This window comes from Emydura macquarii, unplaced genomic scaffold (assembly GCF_026122565.2).
Source record: "Emydura macquarii macquarii isolate MOO-44397 ecotype Brisbane River unplaced genomic scaffold, CSIRO-AGI_Emac_v2 contig_2636, whole genome shotgun sequence".
Lineage (NCBI taxonomy): Eukaryota > Metazoa > Chordata > Testudines > Chelidae > Emydura > Emydura macquarii.
The window spans coordinates 9,975,728-10,000,000 of NW_027132773.1; the positions used below are offsets into that span (position 1 = coordinate 9,975,728).

At 37.4% G+C, this 24,273-nt stretch overlaps 1 protein-coding gene across 3 annotated transcripts in view; it reads left to right on the forward strand.

The window, feature by feature from the left end:
* SLC38A4 (solute carrier family 38 member 4) overlaps positions 1-24,273 on the forward strand; it is a 60,236-nt gene that overhangs the window by 14,690 nt on the left and 21,273 nt on the right. Inside the window, exons 1-5 of one of the 3 annotated variants that reach the window (XM_067564150.1) lie at positions 15,212-15,294; positions 15,618-15,679; positions 18,148-18,216; positions 20,069-20,299; positions 22,156-22,246. In XM_067564150.1, coding sequence (XP_067420251.1) covers positions 20,181-20,299; positions 22,156-22,246 — 210 coding nt within the window. In that variant the 5' untranslated portion in view covers positions 15,212-15,294; positions 15,618-15,679; positions 18,148-18,216; positions 20,069-20,180. Of the gene's footprint in view, positions 1-15,211; positions 15,295-15,617; positions 15,680-18,147; positions 18,217-18,306; positions 18,432-20,068; positions 20,300-22,155; positions 22,247-24,273 lie in introns of those variants that run through there. The other 2 variants (XM_067564151.1, XM_067564152.1) reach the window with 2 other exon arrangements.

Genomic DNA, 24,273 nt, shown 5'->3' on the forward strand with positions numbered 1-24,273 from the left:
ACAGGTGTTTTATCCCTGTGTAGACATACCCTAAGAGCCCAGAGGTTCAAAGACAGTCAGGAAATGAATCTTTGTTTCTCAAACCCACTATATAGCTTCCCTATTCTGAGGTAATATTTCACACCGCTTTTAAATTCACGTGTGATAATCTGACTATGTAACAATAGCAAGGAGCAAAACTTCTAGCCACTGCAGGACCATGAATTTCTTGTGATTTAAGAGAGAAAATTAAAGAAAATATAGGGCTCAATCATGTGATCCTCAGACAAAATCGCAGTTTAAACTGAATAAGAAATTCAGGATTGACCCCATGGTTTTACTTTTCAGTTTACTGCCTAAGTATGTTGATGCAGGCAACAAGATACAAAGCAAAGGAGATAATGAAAGAATTTCATTCACTTTCAACTTTATTTGCAGTAGAGTGACACAGCAGTGCCTTTTCTCTCAAGTGATAGATCTTTTTCTGTTTTTAGTTTACATGTGAAAACACCATTTTAGGAGTGCAGTGTTTTATTGTTGGAGCATTTAGTAGCATTAAACTCTGGCCACATCCTCTTTCTTTACGCGGCCTCACTGAAACCAGTGGAGCTACTCACGCACATAAGTGCTACTCACATGTCTAAGGGCTTGTAGAATCTAGACCTTAGCTTGTAGTTATGTCTTTAGCCAGCAAACAAAAGAGAATACAGAAAAAGTAGATTGATGCTACGGCTTCTGTGAAAGCACAGCATAGGTGCTAAGTTCTATTAGCATTAACATTGACTTTCATGGTTTCCAGCTTTCAGACCTGGAATTGCTGCAGAAGGCATGAATTTATCCCAAAGGGGTGAGGAGAGCTTTGGGTTGCTTAGGTGTAACTTCTCCAGCTGATTAAGGAGTGGTGTTGTCAGACTGAAAGGTGTCCCATCCTGCCATTGGCTGAAGAATGGCTAAAACAGAGAGCTCAGAAGGGACATGTACAGCATGACTGGTTCAGGAGACAGAAACTTTCACCTCCAGGTTACAGTGTTAAACCTAGCCCAGAACAGTAATGACTGAAAGTCACTATTACCATCTGGTGGCAGTTCAGTAGCTTATGTGAAATGATTTGATGTGATTTATGATGTGCCTACATCATAAAAATCCATGCCATTGTAGACCCTTGTTTGCAGTCTCACCAGAACCCAAGCCACATGGGATCAGACACAAGAAATACATCATGAGTTCTGGGCCTGGACTGGATTGGTGAGACCACAAAATTCTCCTTACACAGCAATTTCTTTCTCCTGACATGTAAATTAATCTACAGTAACAAACTCATTACTATTAAACCAAAGATTGACAAGTACAGTCCAAATACACAACTAGAATTGAAAATAGAAATCTGACTGAGCATTACAACCATACCATGCACCTGCACAAGAGTTTGCATGGCTCCCATGTTCTGTTTAAATGGGAATATATAATGTAAAACATAGTTCACTTACCTTGTAGTGCTGCTTGCAATAAAAAAATAGATTTATCTTCTGAGTCTTCTTGTTTTGTCAAACCTGCTGGAATGGATACCAAAAAAAAAAAATCTCAATTCAGTGCATCAACATGTTTAAATAGTGCCTTTGAGAAAGGATTCAGGAGCAAATATGTACAGTTGCACTGGGCAACTGCACTTGTGGAGTTCAAGTTAAACAAACATCTATTGCAAGATATGTCTCGTAATGAGGTTGTTCTCTCACATTTTTTTCAAGGGTCATGGTCGTAACCTGTGAATTGTGTTTTTCAGTTTTACAAAATTGCTAATCAACGTTTTTACAAAATCACACAATATTATAATAACTTACAATGTACAAACATGTAGTGCAAAGAAGTGAGAGTTCATTTACTGCTGAAATTATTGGCTTCCTGATTTTAAATTTAAACTGTACTTTAATACAGTCAAATTGAAGAGGTAAATAAATGTATATTATACTGAATAAATTACAGCCTGACTGTAAGAAAATAGACATTTTAAACTAATGAAGACAGTTTGCACAGTGAGATGAAATGACAGTTATTAAACAAAGGTATTGAGCTATACCGGGTTAATAAACACTCAGTAGGACTGCTACTCACATGTGTAAAGTCACTCAGATGCACTAGCGTTTGCAGGATTGAGGCTTTAATGTTTGGTGTGATATACTTGCAGTGTTCTCTAGAATGTCCATTCAGCCAGTTGACTCAGGAACTATGTTTACTAATGGCATTTGATAAAAATACATACTAGCTGCATGTTAAAAGTCATAAATTTGTATTTTATTAATACTGACAAAAAGACACTAACAGATTTTCTTATTAGATGCCATTTCTACCAGAATGGATTTTTTTTTTTTTTTTTTAAATAATCAATTTCAGACAGATTAAAAATTCAGAACATTAGGATCTGGATTTTCTTTTCTGTGTTTGTGAATATTTTTCTAATCTTTTTGTCCAGAAAGGCCTTTCAGACTTTCAAACATCATTAGTATACAGTACACTTTGTGATTTGCAGTAGAGTGGTCCACATCTCAGTGAAATGTGTGTCTTTATTTGTCTCAGACTTTTAATGGCCAGTCTATGTTAAGAGCATAGGAACATAAGAACAGCCATACTGGATCAGACCAATGGTCCATCTAGCCCAGTATCGTGTCTTCCAAAAGTGGCCAATGCCAGATGTTTCGCATGAACAGAACAGGGCAATTAACTCATGATCCATCCCGTCGTCCAGTCCGAGCATCAGGCAGTCAAGTTGTGAAGTACGTTTAGAAGACCTTGACTGACAACATTTCACTTTGAAGGAAGTCTGATAGTTGGCAATCAAAAATTCTTTAGGCTCCTCTGGAGCATTTTGCGATAACAGATCACCTTACCTTGCCTTTAGCATGGTTAGTGGGATCAGTGGAAGAGAAAATATGTGGTCTGACTGGAAATTCCACTTATTAGACAAAGCTTCCATGCCAATCCTAAATCCCCATGTATATTGCCTTCCCAACACCCAGTGGATGAAAGCCACCAGCTAAACACACTGTCGTAAGTATCAGATGGCAATAATAACCACTCTGCTTTTTGTTACTAAAAGAATTACTGCTTGACATGCAAACAAAACTGTAATTTTTAAAGCTATGACAAAGAACAAGAACTGAAGAGCAACATTTGATAAAGCAAAAGGAAATACCTTTCCAGGTAATATCCCCAACATCAGAATAAATATGTGTTCCCTCAACTCTGCCTATTTGACAACTTGTTACATTTTTTAAAGGCCCACCAGTCTGTGTGCAGTACCAGTTATTCCTAGATTGCAAGACACTAGAGAGGCCATTGCTGTGAAAAATAATATAGATGGAAAAGCTAAAACATTACAGGTCTAATTAAGATTATTCCCTATGGGCTAGTGATGTTACTTCTTGGATAAGAAAAGATTTGCACATCTCCAGGAAGTCACAGCATTACTGAAATTCCAAAATCAACTTTCTCTCAAGAGCTCTGGTGAGCAGAGACTTTGTTGTTTTGGGATTAGAGAAAGAATGAAAAACAAATAATGAAGGCCTTTTGATAGCAGTAGGGGCTCACTAATGGAAAATTTGCTTCTTGTGGACAAATCAGAGTGTAATTGTTTAAATGAGCCTGTCTTTTATTAGTTAGAAAAGCAATCAACTCAATCACTGTTCCAAAATATTGCAATTAAATTGAAGAATTTTATTGAACTAATTGATGCAATTGTTTTATGTAATGCTGTTACAATGATCATTATTAAGAAACATTATTCTTAATATAATTTCCTAAAAACTTTAAAACCTGTATGAGACAAGTAATTTTAATGTTTAAACTTTTTTAACAACTGTTTGATTTTTAAAAAAACAGCTTGGCTGGACCATGTTTCATTAGGAATTACTGCTACATAATTTTGTATATAATCATGTAGAAGATGAAAATATTTTATGAATTAAGTGCACTTTAGCAATACATAGAACAGTTTAAACACTTATATTAATGTTTTTTCTAGATTAGACACAAAGGCATTTGAAAATTGGTTTGATTCTATCTACCTAATCCAGATATTGTGAGCTGTATCCTCCAATCACTAAATCCTCGTTGCATTACTGAGCTGGTGCAAAGTAGATTCAAACTGGCCAGAAATAGGCAGCAGAGAATTCCCCTAGTTCTGGGGAGCTCCCCAGTAGTGCAAAGATGGAGAAGGTAGTAGAGTCAGCTGTTACGCTGCCTACTTCTATCCTCCAATGGGATAAGGTCACTGAGGGAACCTTATGTCAGTGGTGTAAGTTAATGGTGCTCCTTTCTAACATTCCACTGTATTCAAGCAGAGTTCAGATGGGACAGAGAATCCAATATCCAATGTAAATACAGTAAAGTTTTAAAAACTTAAACCATTTTACTTCATATATTAACCACATGTGCAATGTGCCAACCAATTCTGCAAGTTGAAGTTAAAGCTAGACAAATTTAGCCTGGAAATACGGCATAAATTGAGAGTAATTAATCATTGGAACAGTTTACAAGGGTTGTGGTGGATTCTCCATCACTGTCGATTTTTAAATCAAGACTGGATGTGTTTCTAAAAGATTTGCCCTAGGAATTATGTTGGGGAAGTTCTGTGGCCTGTGTTATGCAAGAGGTCAGATTGGATGATCACATTGGTCCCTTCTGGCCTTGGAATCTATGATCTATGAAATCTTTTGTGTCTGTGACAATGTCAATAAATAGTTAACCACTTTACTAGCAAGTCAGACAAACTTTTGGTACCACAGGAAGCTGAGGGCATACGTATAGCAAAATCCCATCCTTTCCTAAATACGGCATCATTTTATACACGGTTTATCATCCTTTGACTAAAGATCTTTGAGATAAAAGTTTTAAGAGCTAATCATTTGAGACTGGGTTTTCACAGTGTGATTATTTCTATGAAATTTCTTGCATTAAGAAAAAAACAGCAGAAGTTCTACACTAAGGTTGTTGGTTTAGTGGGAAACAGAAATAGAGTATAGGTTTAATTAAGTGTACTGAGATCTTTTGATCAAAGGTTTAAGTGCAGTATATTTGTAATAGTACTAAAATAGGATTTTTATTACTTTGTTGTTATTTATTTAACATTTATATTGCAGTATGTCCTAGAGGACAACCTGGGTGGGGCACTGTTGTGATATTTACTGTACAAAGATATGATACATGACAGTCCCTGCCCCAAAGAGGTTTAAGGCCTTATAGTATAGAAGGAATGGAGAAACATAGTAGAATAAAATTTCATGTTTCAGATCTAGGAGTCAGGAAGGAACTTGCCCCCATGTTGAGCCTCCCAGAATTAGGGGAACCAGTAGAGCTTAAGGGCAAGATTTCTTTCCTCTAAAACATCAGACATTGGCCAATGTCAAGGTAGGTGTCTGAACTTGGTGGATCAATTGTTTGATCAGTTATGGCAAACCTTACAGTATGTTCAGTTTGATCAGAGCAAAAATACACTTTCAGAGGTTAACAAAAGGAATACAAAAAACATGTTAGAGTAATAAACATTTTTTAGTATAATAAATATGATTTAGAGACTGAAGAGCTGAGCCAGATTACTCTTTTTAAAGGGAAAAATGCACATCCAGGCATAGTCTCATATGACAATAATAATAATGAGCAATAACAATAATATGAATCATATTTTGTTATAAGCCGTATGGTTGTCTGTTATTTCTGTAAAAGCTGATCAAGCATTACATAAAGCAACTAACCATGGGGGTTAGGGGACATTGTATAATACAAATACATGGAATTGACTGCAAAAAATACTGTTTCCAGAGCTGAAATTTTAAAAATTTAAACAAGAAATGTAATAGAATATTTTCACATTAGACTATATTTTCTGGGGTAGTTTTTTTCCCTATTGTATTCTTATGAGACTTTAAGTTTTGTCATTAATTCTGTTAATTAATTACTGATCTATCTTAGGTACTTATATGACCCCCATCACCGTAGTATCTCAGCATCTCACAGTTTTAATGTATTTATCCTAACAACACCCATGTGTGGTAGGATTATCCCCATTTTACAGATGGGGAAGAGGAACAGAGAGGCCTGTTATCCAAGGTCACACTGGAAGTCTGTGGCAAAGCAGGGAATTTTATCTAGGTTTCCCATATCCTCTGCTAGTGCAGTAACAACTGGACTATCTTTTCTAGAGTATAAAGATAATGGGCCTGATTCTCATTTACTGAGCCCCTTTGAACTGCCGGAACACTGTATAAGGGGTCTTACTGTAAATGAGAATCAAGCCCCAGTAATGTATCACTTTCATCTCTCTCATTATTAATTTAAGTAAACAAGGAAACCTTGTATGTTGTCACAATCCACAGGTTTCCCAGGCTATTGTTTTTTTTTCTTGTCTTTATTTTAGATTGTAAGTTTCTAAGGACAAACACCTATGTCCTTGTGCCTGATACAGAGCTGAACACAATCATTGTCTATGCATCCCATCAGCTATACCTATATTGACTGGGTACATGTCATCTCAGAACAGAATGCAGAGAGAAAATTTCTAGACACCATTAATGACTGGATCCTGAAACAGACTCCTGGAACGAGGGGAGAAACCATTCCTGATTAAGTCCTAAGTGGAACATAGGATCTGGTCCAAGAAGTGAATATAGCTGAATCACTCAGTAGTAGCAACCATATGTGATAAAATGTAACATCCCTCTGGGGAGAAAATACCAAAGAAGCCCACCACAGTAGCATTTAACTTCAGAAAGGGGAACTAGACAAAAATGGGGAAGCTAGTCAAATGGAAATTAAAAGGAACAGTCAGAAGAATGAAATGCCTGAAAGCCTCATGGAAACTTTTTCAAAACATCAAATGAAATGTACATCACAAATAAAATAATAGTAAGAGGACCAAAAAAAAAAAAATGCCACCATTTGCCACAAAGTAAAAAGAAGTGACTAGCATCCTTTAAAAAGGCATCCTTTAAAACTTGGAAGTCAAATTCTACTGAGGAAAACAGAACATAAAATATAATTAGGCAGGCCAAAAAAGAATTTGAAGAGTAATTAGCAAAAGACACAAAAACTAACAGAATAAAAATATTTTAAATACATCAGAGACAGGAAGACTGTAAAACAGTCAGTGGGGCCACTGGATGATTGAGGGGCTAAAAGAGCTTATCAGGGAAGACAAGGCTGTTGCAGAGAAGCTAAATTAATTCTTTCCATCTGTCTTCACTGCAGAGGAGATTCCCACACCTGAGCCATTCTTTTTAGGTGGCAAATCTGAGGAACTGTCCCAGAATGAGGTGTTGATAGAGGAGGTTTTGGAACACATTGATAAATTAAACAGTAATAAGTCACCAGAACCAGATGGTATTCACCCAAGAGTTCTGAAGGAACTCAAATAAGAAATTGCAGAATTACTCTGTGGTATGTAACCTAACACTTAAATCAGCCTCTGTACCAGCTGACTGAATGATAGCTAATGTAACTCCAATTTTTAAAATATCCTGACAGTTACAGGCCTGTAAGCCTCAGGACTTGTCTGCACTAGCACTTATGCCAGCAAAACTTTTGTCGCTTGGTTGTGAAAAAACACCCCCCGAGTGACTTAAGTTTTGCCACCGTAAGCACTTGTGTGGATAGCTCTATGTCAGCTGGAGGCACTTTCCTGCCGACGTAGCTATCACCACTCATTTAGGTGGTTTTATTATATCGGTGGGAGAGCTCTCTCCCGTTGACATAATACAGCTACACAAGCGTTCTTACAGCAGCACAGCTGGACTGAGACAGCTGTGCCGCTGTAAGTTTTAAGTGTAGGCTAGCCCTAACTTCAGGCAAATTGATTACATCTATAGTAAAGAATAGAATTATCAGACACACAGCTGAACATGATTTGTTGGAGAAGAGTCAACACAGCTTTTGTAAAGGGAAATCATGCCTCGCCAATATATTAGAATTTTTTGAGTGGGTCAACAAACAACAAACAAAGGTGATCCAGTGGAGACAATGTACTTGGACTTTCAGAAAGCCTTTGACAAAGTCCCTCATCAAAGGTACTTAAGCAAAGTAAGGAGTCTTGGGATAAGAGGGAAGGTCCTCTCATAGATCAATAACTGGTTTAAAGACAGGAAACAAAGTGTAGGAATAAATGGCCAGTTTTCAAAGTGGAGTGAGGCAAATAGCAGGGTCCCCCAAGGATCTGTACTGGGACCAGTGCTGTTCAACATATTTATAAATGATCTGGAAAAAGGGGTAAACTGTGAGATGGCAAAATTTGCAGATGATAAAAAATTCCTCAAGGTAGTTAAGTCTAAAGCAGACCTTGAAGAGTTACCACGGGATCTCACAAAACTGGGTGATTGGGCAACAAAATAGCAGATGAAATTCAGTGTTGATAAATGCAGAGTAATGCACATTGGAAAATATAATCCCAACTGTACATACAAAATGATGGGGTCTAAATTAACTGTTACCACTCAAGAAAGAGATTTTGAGGTCATCATAGATAGTTCTCTGAAAACATTTTTGTGCAGCAGTAATTAAAAAAAAAACCTAACAAAATGCTAGGAACCATTAGAAAAGGAACAGATAATAAGATAGTAAATATCATAATGCCACTATATAAATCCATGGTATGCCTACACTTTGGATACAGCGTGCAGTTCTGGTCATCCTCTCTCAAAAAAGTTATGTTAAAACTGGAAAAGGTATAGAGAAGGTCAACAGAAATAATTAGGGGCATGAAACAGCTTCCATATGAGGAGAGATTAAAAAGACTGGGACCATTCAGCTTATAAACGAGACAACTGGGAGGGGGGGATATGAACAGGTCATGAATGGCGTGGAGAAAATGAATAAGGAAGGAAGAGTTATTTACCCCTTCACATAACACAAGAAACGGGGTACTCAAAATTAAAGGTAGCAGATTTAAAACAAAAGGAAGTATTTCTTCACACAAGGCACAGTCAACCTGTGGAACTGGTTGCCAGGGGATGTGAACGCCAAAACTATAACAGGGTTAAAAATTAATTAGATAAGTTCATGGAGTACAGGTCCATCAATGGCTACTAGCCAAGATAATCAGGGATGCAATCCCATGTTCTGAGTGTTTCTAAGGCTATGGCTACACTAGATAGCTTACAGCAGCACACCTGCATCGGTGCAGTCGCGCCACTGTAAATTCTCTAATGTAGCTGCTCTAAGCTACCAGGAGAGAGCTCTCCCATAGATTTAATTAATCCACCCCCAGTGAAAGGTGGTAGCGCGTCTCTCGCCAACATAGCACTATCCACACCGGCACTTAGGTTGGTGTAACTTATGTTGCTTAGGGGGTGGCTTATTCACACTCCTGAGTGACATAAGTGATACTGTTATAAATGGTAGTGAAGACATAGCGTAAGCCTCTGACTGCCAGATGCTGGAACTAGATGACAGTGGGGTGGATCACTTGATAATTGCCTTGTGTTTTGTTCATTCCCTCTGAAGCACCTGGCACTGGCCACTATCGGAAGACAGGATACTGAGCTAGATGGACCATTGTTCTGACCCAGTATGGCCAGTCTTATGTTGTAATAATAATAATGCATGTCTATATTTTAAGTGCTTTGATGTATTACACTTTCAAACTGCTAAATCGGTATAAATAATGGTATTACTCTCCTGCAGAGTTTCCTAATGACAAGGAACTCGGACTGTTTCCATTGACTGATTCAGATCTCATCTCATCTTATTTGAATGTATTGTTATTACCATACATAGAAAAGGTAGACCAGTGTCTTCAAGAAGAAGAATGGTCAGAGTAATAGTTATCTGGTTTAGTAAGTTACAAAAAATTATCTGATTCACAACAGAATTGAAAAAATTAAACATAAAGGGCAGATTTGTGGTTTGCCTGCACAGATACTTGGGAGAGAGGATGACATGAAGGCATAACTGCAGTCCTTGCATACAGACAGGCACAAGCACTACTCAGGATAATAGTCTGCTGCAAAATTAGCCTTAATAAATAAGGAGTTGAGAGAAAATATTCCACTATGGTCTTGCCACCTCTCTACCAGCCAGCAGACTTTGCCTCACTCGGACAGGAATGCAAGCCGCTCCCTTTCAAAAAGCATAGCAGCAACTTCCCTTCTGCTCCCAGGGACACTGAGCTTGTATGAGACACAGTGCCCCGCAGATGCTCTTGCTGGGCTAGTGGGCCTGTACACCACTTACTACCAAGGACAGTGACTAAAAGCCACAGTTTAACCCAAAATGTCATTACAAAGCAATGTTTTTACCTGAGGGTATGTCTATATGTACAGCGCCACAGCTGTACTGATAAAGTTGTGCCGCTGCAGCGCATCTGGTAAAGACACTCTATGCTGATAGGAGAGAGCTCTCCTGTTGGCATAAAACCACCACTTCTACCCAGCAGTGTGAGTTATGTCAGTGGGAGAAGCTACACAGTGCTGTGCACACAAACGCTTATGTCAGTGTAACACATCACTCGGGATGGAATATTTACACCCCCGAGTGACATAAGTTTTTCAACATAGGCTATAGTGTAGACATAACCTAATAGTTCTTTCCCTTCAATTGCTGAAATCATTACTTCATGTTAGCTTTTGGCCATAACTGTTGCATAAGTTTGGGAAGGCAATTAAAGGGGGGAAATGTACATCTTTGTTCTCTTTTGTTACCACAAAAGGGAGTTCTCTGGAACAAATACACGGTGTAGTGTGAAGTGATTTGGTGAATGGGGAGCTAGAGCATTAATTCAAAGTAGATAGAGATGTAAAAGAACTATAACATTTGCAAGTAACTATCATGGCAAGGCTGTAGGGTAATTTGGGGTTGCCCACACATCATCTCCCAGTATTTCTGTAATTATTTTATTTACATACATTGTGTCACTAAAACTTTGTTTTATCTGGATATGGCCAATCACACCTGGCTATGCTCCTTGTTGATTGCTCCCATACCTTAAGGCTATGTCTGTTCTTTGTAGAACAAGGACAGTGCTTTCTTTCTTTTTTGTAAAGCATCTAACACATGCTCATTTATAGAATACAAATAATAGCCACAAGCTTCCAATGAGAATCCCGTGGGTAGACTCCTGCATCTTTGCAGTTCTTGGTCAGCATCGGGGCCAATAATAATCATTCTAACGAAGTAGGATGTTCTTGAATGTGTTGTGAAAAGACTATATTTTGTAATAAGTGACTTGAAAAACTGGCTTCACTGAAGTAGTCTTTATTATTTTAGGGGATGGAACAACAAGAAGCCCTGGGGTGAAAGCCTAGAGAATAGGTTTATGTCCGTTACTGAAAGCATTCAAACAAGAACATGTTTTGCATTCAGTCATACTTTAGTTTTTCAATATTCTTTTAAATATTTAGCATTTATTACTGTATATCCCAACTATCTGCTTTTAACTTCTGCTTGAAAAATCTGGCAACAGTAACTATCCTTATAAGGGGTGACATCATGGCTCACTACAATGCAGAGATATTGTAATGTCATCTACAAATATTGTAGGCCATCTATGTCCCCTCTTTAAATGGAAAGCTGTCTGCCAAAGGTCTATTGGCAAACGAATATATACAAATTATAACTCAAATACCATAATTCAGAAATTGATGCTCAGTATGAGGAACCTGGTGGATCACCCAAGTTTTATATTATCTGTTGTAGACATTCCTCAGTGAACTTTGGAATATTCCTGGATATTTCTTCTTTTAACATTTGCTTTGTGAGGCTTGTTACAAAGGGACTGGTAACCTTGGCGATGAAAGAGCTAACATTTTACAGTGGACTCTGACTTCCGCCAGTCTCGCTTTTGTCGATGTAAGAACTGCAAGGTTGCTGCAGTTCCCTCAGAATATTTTAAGGTCATTCTGCTACAGAAAAGCTAATGAACCTGATCAAGTATTCTTGATTTCGTTTAGCAAAATTGTAAATATCAGCAAAGGTTCATTTTAAAAAGTATATTTCTCTCTCAGTGTGTGGGACATTATGTATGTAGCTATATAGACCAAGATTAGATGATCTGTTGTGTCAAATCCTGTGATTCTTTCTCAGGCAAAACTCCCACTGAAATCAATGAACTATCAAATCCCTTAATAAGGAATACACAATTTGGCCCTTTCTTCGTGTATTGCTTGGCATAAATTATAGAATGGGATTTATCTAAAACTGAAATAATCTCTAGAGGGAATGTTTTTTAATCCTTTTAAAATTTGGATTGGGATGTGTGTGTGTTTGTGAGAGAGAGAAAGAGAGAGATCCTTTTATGACATCTGTACTAATATTCAGATAGGCTTATAGTACACCAATGAACAAGACCAATTATTACATAAAATTAAAATTTGCTTGTCTTTAACATTTTATTTTGGTCATTTGAATGACAGCGGTTAGAAACTGGCTGCCTCCTGTGACTTCTGTGGGAATATTGCTAGTGCAAAGAACCACAGATTTGAGACCCAAGTCTTTATTAAAATGGTACCTTACTTGAAATAACTAATGACTCATTTTCATTCTGGATCAAATGCTGCTTGCCTTGCACACACAAGTAGTGCTGTTCAGCAATGGGACTATTCATGTGAGTCAGAAGACCAACATTTGGCCCAAAATGGGCACACTGTAAATTGAATTTAAAAAGGAAAAGAAATTACAGGTGAGAGTGGGTTGTCCTGTGAAAATGCTAATGAAATAATAGTTAAACATTTAATAAAATGCAAAGTTCTGGAAACAAGGACAAACTGTTCATGGAAAATAAACCTGTGGCTCAGTATTTTGGTGAAAACATCTCCTGCACCATTAGGTCCACAAGCTCAAACTACAATGTCATGGTTTATCCTATCAATATTGTATAGCGCCATCTGTAATCAAAGCAAGTTTTTATTAGCCACTGTTCATGCAAATGATGGCACAACTTCTTATCTTATTAAAAATGGCTGTTAGGTTTTGTTGTGAGGTCCTTTCATGAGATGTGGGCTACATAAACTGAAAGTCCTGGTAGTCGTGAATGTATGGGAAGCATTTTGTTTGCACTTGCCAGCTATTCTTCATTTCAAGTACTGCTAAAGTCTGCTGAGAAGACCCACTAGATTCTTCACCCAACTGAAGACTGTATACATGCTCTCAATATCAAGGCCTACCAACTGGCACTGGCTACCACCACTAGTGCTAACTCAATTCTCAGCCAGAGAATCAGAGCTTTCCTGCATACGAAACCTTGTAAGTACAGAAGATAGTTGAGCTGATGCCTAATGTCAGGCATGGACATTCCCTCAACCTCCATGTTCTAGCCTTTCCAGGTTCTGGAGGGCCCACTTCAAACCGCCCAAACAGATAAGACCTATAATTGCTATTTGGGCTGTTGATGCCAGGACCACCAGACTAGCTTTCCCTAAAAGGACATCTTTTCAGGGTTGCATGAAGTGTTGTTGTAGCCATATTGGTCCCAGGATACTAGAGAGACAAAGTAGGCGAGCTAATATCCTTTACTAAACCAATTTCTGTTGGTGGGAAACACAAACATTCGAGCTTACACAGAGCTCTTCTTTAGGTCTTTCTTCAAGACTTGAATAAGAGCTCTGTGTAAGCTGAAAAGCTTGTCTCTCCCACCAACAGAAGTTGGTCCAATAAAGGATATTTCTCACCCACCTTGTCTCATCTTTTCATGGGTAGGTCCTGGAGTTGGTCTGTAGTTAAGTGGCCAGATGCTGATCTAGTGACTCCATCCAGTGGTAATGCACCCATTAATAAGGGCAGGCCAGCATCGCAATGACTGTGGGAAGAAGAAAAGAAAGTCAGTCTTTTGAGTCCTCCAAACTTTGCTATAAATAGAAGGTCATGGTAGATTATTAAATGATAGAACTCATGTTCTTGTTATTTAAAAAATAAACTAAAGCCAATCTTGATGGGTTTTTTTTTCAATCAGGTCAAAAAAATAATTAAAAGTAATTTTTACAGCTGCTCCTAAGTTACCGTATCTATCGCTTAATTCCCATTCCAGCTTTTGTGGTTTGCAATCACATTTACATTTTTTAAAGTAATGTTTTTCTCTTTCCTGTTACTGCACAAAACACCACACAAACAAGAGGGGGAAATGGTGAAAGTGGCTACACTCAGTTTGCAAAGTAAGCAAACTGAAAATCAATACTTTTTCTTGCAGTTACACTAATATTAGGCTTTACTTGTAACAACAGTAGTTACAACATTTTGGGGCAGAATTGTGATTTTTAAGTTGATTGGGGCCTATTTAAATTTGTAAAAGACAAGCTCTTTTGGACAGGTTTTCAATAATGTTTTTTATCTGTATGACTTAGCTCTCCCTCATGAAAGATGAGTGATTTGTGTGTGTGTGTATTTACATCACCAGTTTTAATCAAGTGAATGTAATCCGTTGCATAAAATTAAAATAATGAAAAAATATCCTAACTTGCACTTTCTGTATCATGCAATCACTGATTTGATCACTATGCTCATATCGTTTATTAAGAATTATTATAATTATTATTCAGTTAGACAAAGGAACACAAATTCTAAGTTATGTAATTGACATATTGAAATATAGCTTCTCCCCAAGTACATGTTTCAGATAAATAAATGATATTTAACGCTTCCCATATATAGTGCACCACAAATATTAGAATGAATCCTTGCAACAGCCCTATGTGGTAACTAATTACAGTCAATAGTCACCATTTTCCAGATGGGGAAACTACCACAAAGACAGGCCCAACAATATGTGAGAGACCACACCCATTGCCCCAAACCTACCTAGGAGAACTCAGTTCAGGATCTGGACCTAATTCAGTGGTAGACTGGGAATGAGAACACAAGAGCTCCTGGCTATAGGTCCTAAACCATATTGTCACTCACTTTCATAGCTTATTTGTGTTACCATAACTTTGATGCTGATGAAAAATGTATGTTACGAATATTGTATCTCTTCCTTGAACATTGAGATTAGCAAACTTGGATAGCAAACTAATCTATATCATGACTGTGACACAAGTCTAGGTAAAACTTTCTGCAGATATGCATTTTGTTATAACGCCAAGCTCAGAGAGCAAATACCTCTGATGACTGATGTTTGCACCGGTAAATTGATTTACCCTTTTTTTTAAGAGCTGACGCAAGTTTGACAAAGGGAGGTGTTGGGGTATCGTTGCTGATTGGTTCATCTGATACACTCCCATTTGTCTTTAAATGATTGTCCAGCTGCACAAGGTCTCATATGAGCAAACTTTCTATTACAGGTGCAAGTTACGATATTACTTGCTTAGAAAGCAAGCAACCAAGCAAGATTACATATTTGACTTGGAGGTAAACCTAAAAATGTCCCATTGCAATGTCTATTAATTTTATTTTATACTTCATCCACTTAATACATTTTAAACTGAAGAATTTGAGAAATAACTGTGCAAATATAATTCATTTGTAAATTTAAATGAACCGTGAAGGATTGGCAGTTAAGATTTGCTATACTGAGTTTTAATTTGCATTGGCAGGTGTATTTGTTTTTACATCAGGCTTGAAATTCAGTCCCCTTTTTTGGACAGAAAATCAAAATCTAAGCAAGAAAGGAAGCAGCAGTGGTTTATAAAATTGATCAGATAATTAGGAATGATATGCTTGTGTTCTTTTAGGGCCTTTGACTAACTACTGAGAATTTTTATGAAGATTCTTGATTTACCTGGCTAACATTCAAGTAAGTAAATTAATATGAAAATAAGTTGTGCATTTTAATTGTGTGTTTACTTTAATGTAGCAATTACAGCACTTTTTGTCTTCAAATTGCTTTAGAAACAACATCAATTCTTTAAATTTTTTGTCGTTGAGACTAAGAAAAAGCTGCCGATTCACATACAGTGATGGGACATAAAAATACCAGCCATTGCAAAATGCTTGATAATGTAACTGTTAGGTTTATCTGTGATCTTGTTTTATTTGCCTATCTGATAAACCTCAACTCATTCAGAATCCTAGATGCAGAGCAGAAAGTAAATCAAAATTGCTATGAAATAAAATGGAAAAACAAATTTATGTTTTTCTTAATTGTTTCATTATATTTAAAAGCAGTTATTTGAATACATTTTCTGAATACCTTTTAGAAAACTTTGTTCTATTCTAAGCAAATTTTCATAGCTAGCAGATAAACTTGACCCTAGGTTTCGAGAGAAATATTGCTTTAGCGGGGTAATCCCTTGTACATCCAATATTTTCATTTTAATATAATCTCTTAAAAGAAAAATTTTCCTTTTGTTTCAGTCTGACTTCTTGTTCCACAAGAAGCCACAAAAGCGTAGGCCTGTAATAGCTGGATTTAAGGAACATAGTTAAGCTAGTAGACTTTTCTGACATGTATACCTAAGGATAAAAATAGCACCAGTCTTAATAAATAGAAAAAGGAGCTGGTGTGTAATATTGCCACTCAGCATAGATAGCATCTGCAGTTCTTTCTTTTTTATGTTTGTGCCTTTAGAAGTGCTTTGTGGGAAAAAGGCATTGTGTAGCTTGTGTGTCTTAGGATAGCAATAGCAATACACATTGTTGGCTGGCAGAGCTGAGCATGTAAACTCTGTACTATGACATAGGCCAGTCATTGGAAGATTGGGCTTTTTAGAATCCTGCTCCTCACTTGGGATTTCATGTGAACTGTGTATCTTATATGAATAGATTCTTTTGAAGGTGAAGTGCAACAGAGATTTTGTACATGCAGGATTTTTTTTTCCACCCTAGATATAAGTTAAAAATAGGTTTGCCTGTAGTTACTTGTCTGAGGTGATCATATTTCAGAAGTTTGCACAATGAATGACTGATTGCACACAGATTTGGGTAAGATTCATTAATATTTCAATGCATTCACTGCATTACATCAAACATGCCTTGGAAATATTTATAAATTTCTGAAAAAATTGACCTTCCAATTATGTGAATAAATAATATAGACCCTGATTCTGCAAATACTTATGCAAGTGCCCAAGTTTTACTTACATGAGTAGTCCCAGTGATTTCAACAAAATTTCTCATATGAATTAAGTTACATATATGTATACATGTTCACAGGACTGGGACATAAGATTTGGACTTTAAAAAGTCTATAATCTGTAAAACGGTAGCAAAATCTAAACAAAATATATACGCATATTAATTAATAGCCTTTTTTATTAAATAAAAATGTATACAATTTAAGAGAGACAAGGTGCATGAGGTAATATATTTTATTGGACCAACTTCTGTTGGTGAAAGAGACAAGCTGTCAAGCTACACAAAGCTCTTCTTCAGCGCTGTGTAGCTCGAAAACCTGTTTCTCTTTCGCCAACAGAAGCTGGTCCAATAAAAGATATTACCTCACTCACCTTGTCTCTTTGCTGTCCTGGGACCAACAGGGCTACAACCGCACTGCAAGCTACAATTTAAGATTTCACTTGGTATGAGAAGTGTGCAGCGTAAGGAACACTGTCACGACAGACTGACGGATTAAAATTTTTCAAAATAAATGTTCATGTAATTGTGCATCAATGTGCTTGTCCTCATTTTGGCCCTGATGCTGCAAGCCATTATGCATGAGAGTAACTTTGGGCACGTACGTATTCCCATTGAGTCTGGAACTACTCACCTGCCCAAAGTTACTTGCATGTGCAAGAGTTTGCAAGACTGAGGATCTGGAGAAAAGGATTTCAACAAATTAAGGGCCTGATCCTCTAACCACTGATGAAGATCAAGGGAACTGTTTGTGGTAATAAGCACTACACTCATTAGTAAGTGTTTACAGGATTGGGACCTAAATTTTCCTCTGATTCCACACTAATAATTTTGTAGTCCTTTGAGACAATAAGTAAAATTACTCAAGTGTTTGAAGAATCAGCCTTTAAAATAGAACCTATATCCTACTACATATTTTTAATTAGATTCTTCTTTCCTTTCCAAATATAGTACAGACAGTACAGTACAGAATTTCTCTCTAAGCCTATTCTGTGTGTAGATAAATCCTTGGCAATGTTTCTGCTACTGTTCTCTTTGTTTCTCAACACTAAAAATCAGTTTATCAGGGCTGATACTATTGGAAGAATCTTTCTATAGCGAGTATTTGTTTATGTTCACAATAGAGATTTTCTTGATCACTGGCATGTTGTGTGTTCTATTGCCTGATTTATTTGTCTGATTTTTTTTTAGATACAGATTTAAAATAAGCATCTGGATACTATATGAACCTGCTTCTTGGAAAACAAAAAAGTTTTAGAGGTACTGTTCTGATTGAGTTTACCACTGTCTCAAGCAAAGATTCTGATTATTTTCATTACTTCAATTGGAGTTATTCATGTCCTCAGTGGGCAGAATCAGGTCTTTGGAATGTAAGCCTGCCTAGCTATCTCTAACCTAATGCCAGATTCAGTAATCAGTCTCAGTCGAAGTGCTGGAGGGGCAGCAGAAAGGAGTAAACAGAGCAGCTATCTCTGGTAGGAAATTGGCTAAAACACCATGATATTCTTTTGTTTTTCAATTATAAGATAAAAATAAATGTTTCTAGTAAAAGATAATGTAATTTATTGTAGTTTTTGACACAAGGTCAGTTTTAGCTTCCAGTGTTGGTGTTAAAAGTTTATATTTACATTTTATATATACACCCACCCACACTTTAACATTGTGCTGTTATAAATAAGTTTGAGTTCTGTCAGGAATGGCATATGAATTGCAATATAAACTAGTGCAGGTTTGTTAATTAAGTGAAGAACTAAACATCCATGAACGCAAAAACTGGAAAACTTTTAATAAGTAAATTGCAGGGTTAGGGCTAGAGTAAAGCAAAAATAGAATGTCGCTTACACTGGGGTTTTTAATACTAATTTTTATTCAGCAATGTTTCTAGGCATTTAGTTATAGCATTAAGAATACAGTATTTTATTTTCTTGTACACAACTCAGGAAATATATACTGGAGCCTTTTAATGTGCTATACTGGGAGGCACAGGATAAAGAGTCAGGAGTCTGTCTATACCCAGCTATGTCAGTAATCAACTGTATGACTTGCGGCAAGTTACTTAATCTCTCTGTGCTTTTGGTTCCCCCTCTGTAAAATGGGGATACTATTATTAAGTCATTTTGGTAAAGCACTTTTAGAAGTGGAAAAAATGGTATACAACTGCATAATTTTAGTATTTTATTATTAAACATGGAAATGAGTAAACAAATGTAAAAGTGTATCTGTAAACTGAGACTTTAAGAATAAATTTATGATGTTAATGCCAAAGACAAATGATCATAAAAATTGTATGGTTTATATTGGACCATATAAAAAAGATTATTATTTATCCAGATGGTTATTATTATTTATCCAGATACCCTCTTATGAGAATGCAGGCATATTAATCTGTGTAAATATGTAACAATTATATGTGTGAGAGAGTTTTAGATGATATAAACTATCTAAAGTTTTGATGGACAAATATTAAACTGAGATATGCTTGGGTGAAGTGCATAGTACAACCAGCAAAAACTTGATTTTTTTTTTAACATCTAACCATACTTATCTAGTAATAAATATTTCAAGACACCAAATGTTTCCTTCAAGAAGAATAATTTGATTGTAACTTCCAATATGATGGTCAGAAAAGTTTATATATAGCATTTCCTTATCAACAACCCAACCCTGATATATTGACTCTCAGATTAAGGGGGCCTCTTAATGATTATCCTGGATATCAATTAAAAAGAAAGAATTTAACAAATTAATTTTTGCCTGATTTTATGTCAAATCCTTTTATAATGACAGTTATCAAAGACAGACTATATATACCTGTGTTTTATTATTATTATTATTATTATTATTATTATCATTGTTTTATTATTATGATAGGAGGGGTCGGAAACCTGTTGTGTATTACTGGTTATTGTCTTCTTACATTTTGAGAAAGATAGAATGAAAAATTGCTGTATAAGAAAAGATTATTATGTTTGTATTTATCCAGAATTTTCCCAATATGCAGCAGTTTCCTCTCTTAATGTTATTAAAAAAAACAAACACAAACAGAGTGAATCACACTCATTTATCTAATTTGAGGAAAATTCTAATGATTTCTTTTGTGTTCTGTTTGCAGAACAGAGTGTTCTGAAAGTTAACACATGGTGAGAAGAACCTGTGAGCAGAAGGTACAGTATTGTTTACACTGTAGAAGCTAGTGTGTGTACCAGAAAGCGCTGACCACTCAAATGGATCGCATGGAACTGCAAAATGTCAACATCAAACTTGATGAGGAGAGCAATAGTGGAGAAAGCATCGAAGACAGCTATACCGATATAATGGATCCAGAAAAGGCTACTATTAGCAGGTATGTACTTAATTGAAAAGGCCTTTATGTTCAGACTATAAAGAGGTAATCAAAGACTAATAGATGCACCAGGCTTTCACTTATGGCATCCTGAAATTAAATTCAGATTAGGTCACAAATTAAAATTAGTCCGATTCTTAGTGGCTATTCTCCAAATCACAAAATCACTGCACTTTTTGGAATGGCTAATGTTCTGGGTACAATAGCTCAGATATTAAAGATCAATAGTGAGATGCATTGGCTGAATCTGTGCTGACATTTGCCAGCACCTGATTGCCCAGTTCATGACTCTGAACACAAGCTGTTCAATATCATAAACAGTTCTCATAATATCTATATATTTATACAGACAATTACAGGATTCTTTGACACCTATATACAAACATTTACTAAGTTTTAGTGCATTGTTTTCACTCAGAATTATTTGTTTCCAGTTTACATGATTAGAGATCACTTAGTTTGAAGACTACTTCTTTGAAAACTGATTTCAAGACAAAGCAAAGGCCCATTAAACATGGTAATTCAGTGTGAAAGTTTAATACAGAGAAGTAGTTTATTTAGTCTTTTACTTAATTGCTTTTTAATAGGAAAGTATATGGAGAATGTCTCAGTTAAGACCAAGAAATCAAATAGCAATCAAATGATTCTCTAAGATAAAGTTAATATAGAGTGTTAAGAAACATCACAATTGTAAATCTTGCCTTACTGAGACAAAACTTCAGTGAAAATCAATAGGAGCAGGAGGGTTCTTAGCAACAATGAAAATCAAGCTGCTTCATTAGGTGCATAACTACGGAGTTAGGAGCATAACTTTGAGAATCCACATTTGAAAAGCTTGTCCACTGCTTTAAGATGACACATATGACTTCAGAATTCAATTTAACTCTTAAAATAATATTACATTTCTTCATTGCCCCTAAACCTGGCCATGAGCCAAAGTTCAGATTGAGATCCAAACTTCCCCAAAATTTGGCAAATAGGGGAGATCTGGGATTTCACATTGGTCCTCATTAAAGATAAAGTTTACCTGGAAAGTCAAATCAAAGTCTCCCTGGGTATGTTTGGATCCTGTAGTTCCATTTAGGGTCATATCAGTATCTTCTATTTTAAGGCCCTTGTCCTGCAATTAAATCTGCTAGTATGGATAACAGCACTTTCAGGGGGCCCTAGGGGTTCTATACTAGCAGATCTGAGTACAGGATTGAGGTCTAAAGACAAATATTACGTAAGAGTTCAGATTGGTACATATAGCACTGAGTGACCAGTAGTTGGAATTATCACATTGTGGTGCAGTAGGGCTTTTTGTTGGTGGGAAATGGTTATGTATTATATCAGTAAATAATAGCAATTCTTCAGGGGCAGGGTTAACAGTGATAGGGTTCCCAGAAATGTGTTTTGAGGAGGTATTAGAAATGAAGAGGTGGATATTTAGTATACTGGGCTTCAGATGTAAAAGGTAACATGGAAGAATGTAAATAAAATGAACAGGATGTGTAGTATTGGAAAGGAAAATGCTGCTAAGGAAGGCAGCAGCACTGTTGACAGAAGTTGGAAGGTGCATTAACTCTAAAGAATCTGCCCTATGTGGTTTAAACTCCTTTAAAACTAAAAAAAGTTCTTAGATCCAATCCTGAGTATCTCATTCAGTTTTAATGCAATGCTTCCTTCAGTAAAACTCCCATTGACTTCCGTGGGAGTTTTGCTTGAGGAAACACTGAATAAAACTGAGTCAGGAATTTTGAATACGGGGCCTGACTGATGCACTGGGAGTCTTTCCACTGATTTCAGTGAGTGTTAGATTGTGTGTAATAAACTTTATTTATTGTTTTCTTATTTTGCTATTTCTTTGTATTCAGTGAATTTGCTAACGATGATACAGAAAATCAGAAGTTCCTTCCAAATGGATTTCTGGGTAAAAAGAAATTGGCAGACTATAAGGAGGAATATGTAAGTTTATTATTAGTTTTTAAGTAGTAGAAACAGGAATGTTGGAAAGTAGAGGCAGTCTGCACGAGTCTCTTTGCAAATGTGAACAATGTTATTGCAAAGCTCACCAAGAATCTTACCAGAGTATTTTGATTATTCCTGCCTTAGGAGAGTGGTTACAATATGGCTGCATGGATCATTTAAAGTATTAGGTATGGCTCTATTCTGACTGTAAACATGGCCTCACAAGGTTCTATGTGAATTGTGTGTAAGTGATTTCCATATAAAATATGCTCTGTTTACATGTAAACAGATGTTTTCTTTCTGACTGCCAACCCTACCAACTCACCCTAGAATCTGATAATTAAGCTGCACGGGCAGAGGGTGAAGCTTCCTAGCTCCCTGCCCATGACCCTGCCCCATGCCCTGCCTCCTCCCCCACTCCGCCCCTTCCCTACTCGCTGTGTGCGTCCCTCCTCTCCGCTCGGCCCCCCAGCCACTGCTCGCTTCATCCCTCCTACATCCAAGGCCCACGCTGCTAGTGCTCTCCGCCTCTCCCCCAAGCCGAGCTTATTTATTATGCACCATGCAGGTTCCTGGGTGACTGAGGAGGTGGTATCTGCTACTCAGCTTCCCGGGTTCATTGGTCATCTCCCTGGAGAGTCCAAGAGGCCTGGGAGGCAGGAACCTGCATGGTGCATAATAAATAAGCAAAAACTTCTGGCGGAAGCCCAGTTCCAGCAGGAAAGGGAAGAGGCGGGGTCACCACAGCCCAGGCATCCGGCAGTGGGTCAGCGGTGACTGCTCCAGGGGAGGCTTAGCCTTCCCTGGCCTGTCATACCTGCCGCCCATGTTAAGTTGGGGTCTTTCTTTCTTCCTTGTTGACACCAGTAGTAAAGGTTCCTTTGACTAAATGCTGCCCTCAATAACTGTGTGCCAGCCCACTGTCCCAGAAGGTCACAAGTTCTAATTACAGCTGTTAGCTTTCAGTGGACTTACATAGGTGCTATGAGGGCAATGTTTGGCCCACAAAATATTTATTGCTGTAAATAGTAGAAAAGCTTGAATTTTAAATCCCAGTTTCAAGCTTTCAGGTAGTTAGAAAGAAATCTTGTAACTTTTAAACGGAGCAAATAAACATGTATTCAGCAGTTCCATTATTAATCAGATTTCAGTTTATAGTCAGACTTTAATGTGATCACTTTAAAACAGTGGGGCCAGATGTGTTCTTATTTATACCAATCTTAGGCCCCAATCGTGCAAATGTACACATCCTTAGCTCTACACACAGGTAGTCGCACTGATCTCTAAAGGACTTCTCCCATGTGCAAAGCTCAGAATGTGTCTAAGGCCTGGATGCACAAAAGGAGTTAGGCAGTGTGACGCTGAACAGTACACCGCATCTAACTTTTAGGCATCTAGAAAATCACAGGAACACACTGCAATCCACAAAGCTTTGACTGCGATTCACAAAAGCCAGCATGCTAGACAGAGAGCCGTCTAAGCTAGCCAATGGGAGATGCTGGTCAGAAAAGTGTGGGCTAAGATCCGCCTCTCTCACAAAGATAGGTGCCTAAATCTAGACTGTAGGGAGGCCCTGCTCTGCTAGTGATTCATAGCCGGGGAGCTCTCTTTGGAGTCAGGCGCCTATGCTGTTTTTGTAAGAAGCTGGAGTGCGGAGGAGGGAGCTCCCTCATCCGGCTATGGGATATTCTGACCTCTCTCAGTCTCTCCTGTTAAACCTGTTTCACTGTGGATAAAAAATTTAAGAGTCATTGAAGTGGAGATAGGGCAGAGAGAGAGAGAGAAAGAAGAAGAATGACTCTCTAGCCTGGTGGTCAAAGCACTCGCACAGGATGTGGAAGACCCTGGTGCCAGTCCCCCTGCTCCAATGCTCTTTAATCATTTATCCAGAGGGGAACAGCTTCTACAGGAGAGATTGAGGGAGCCCTACCTCAGGATAAACCATAGCCCAGTGGTTAGTGCACTCATCTGAGAGGGGCAGATTCCTGTTCAAATCCCTGCTCTCCCTCTAGGGTCCCTGCATC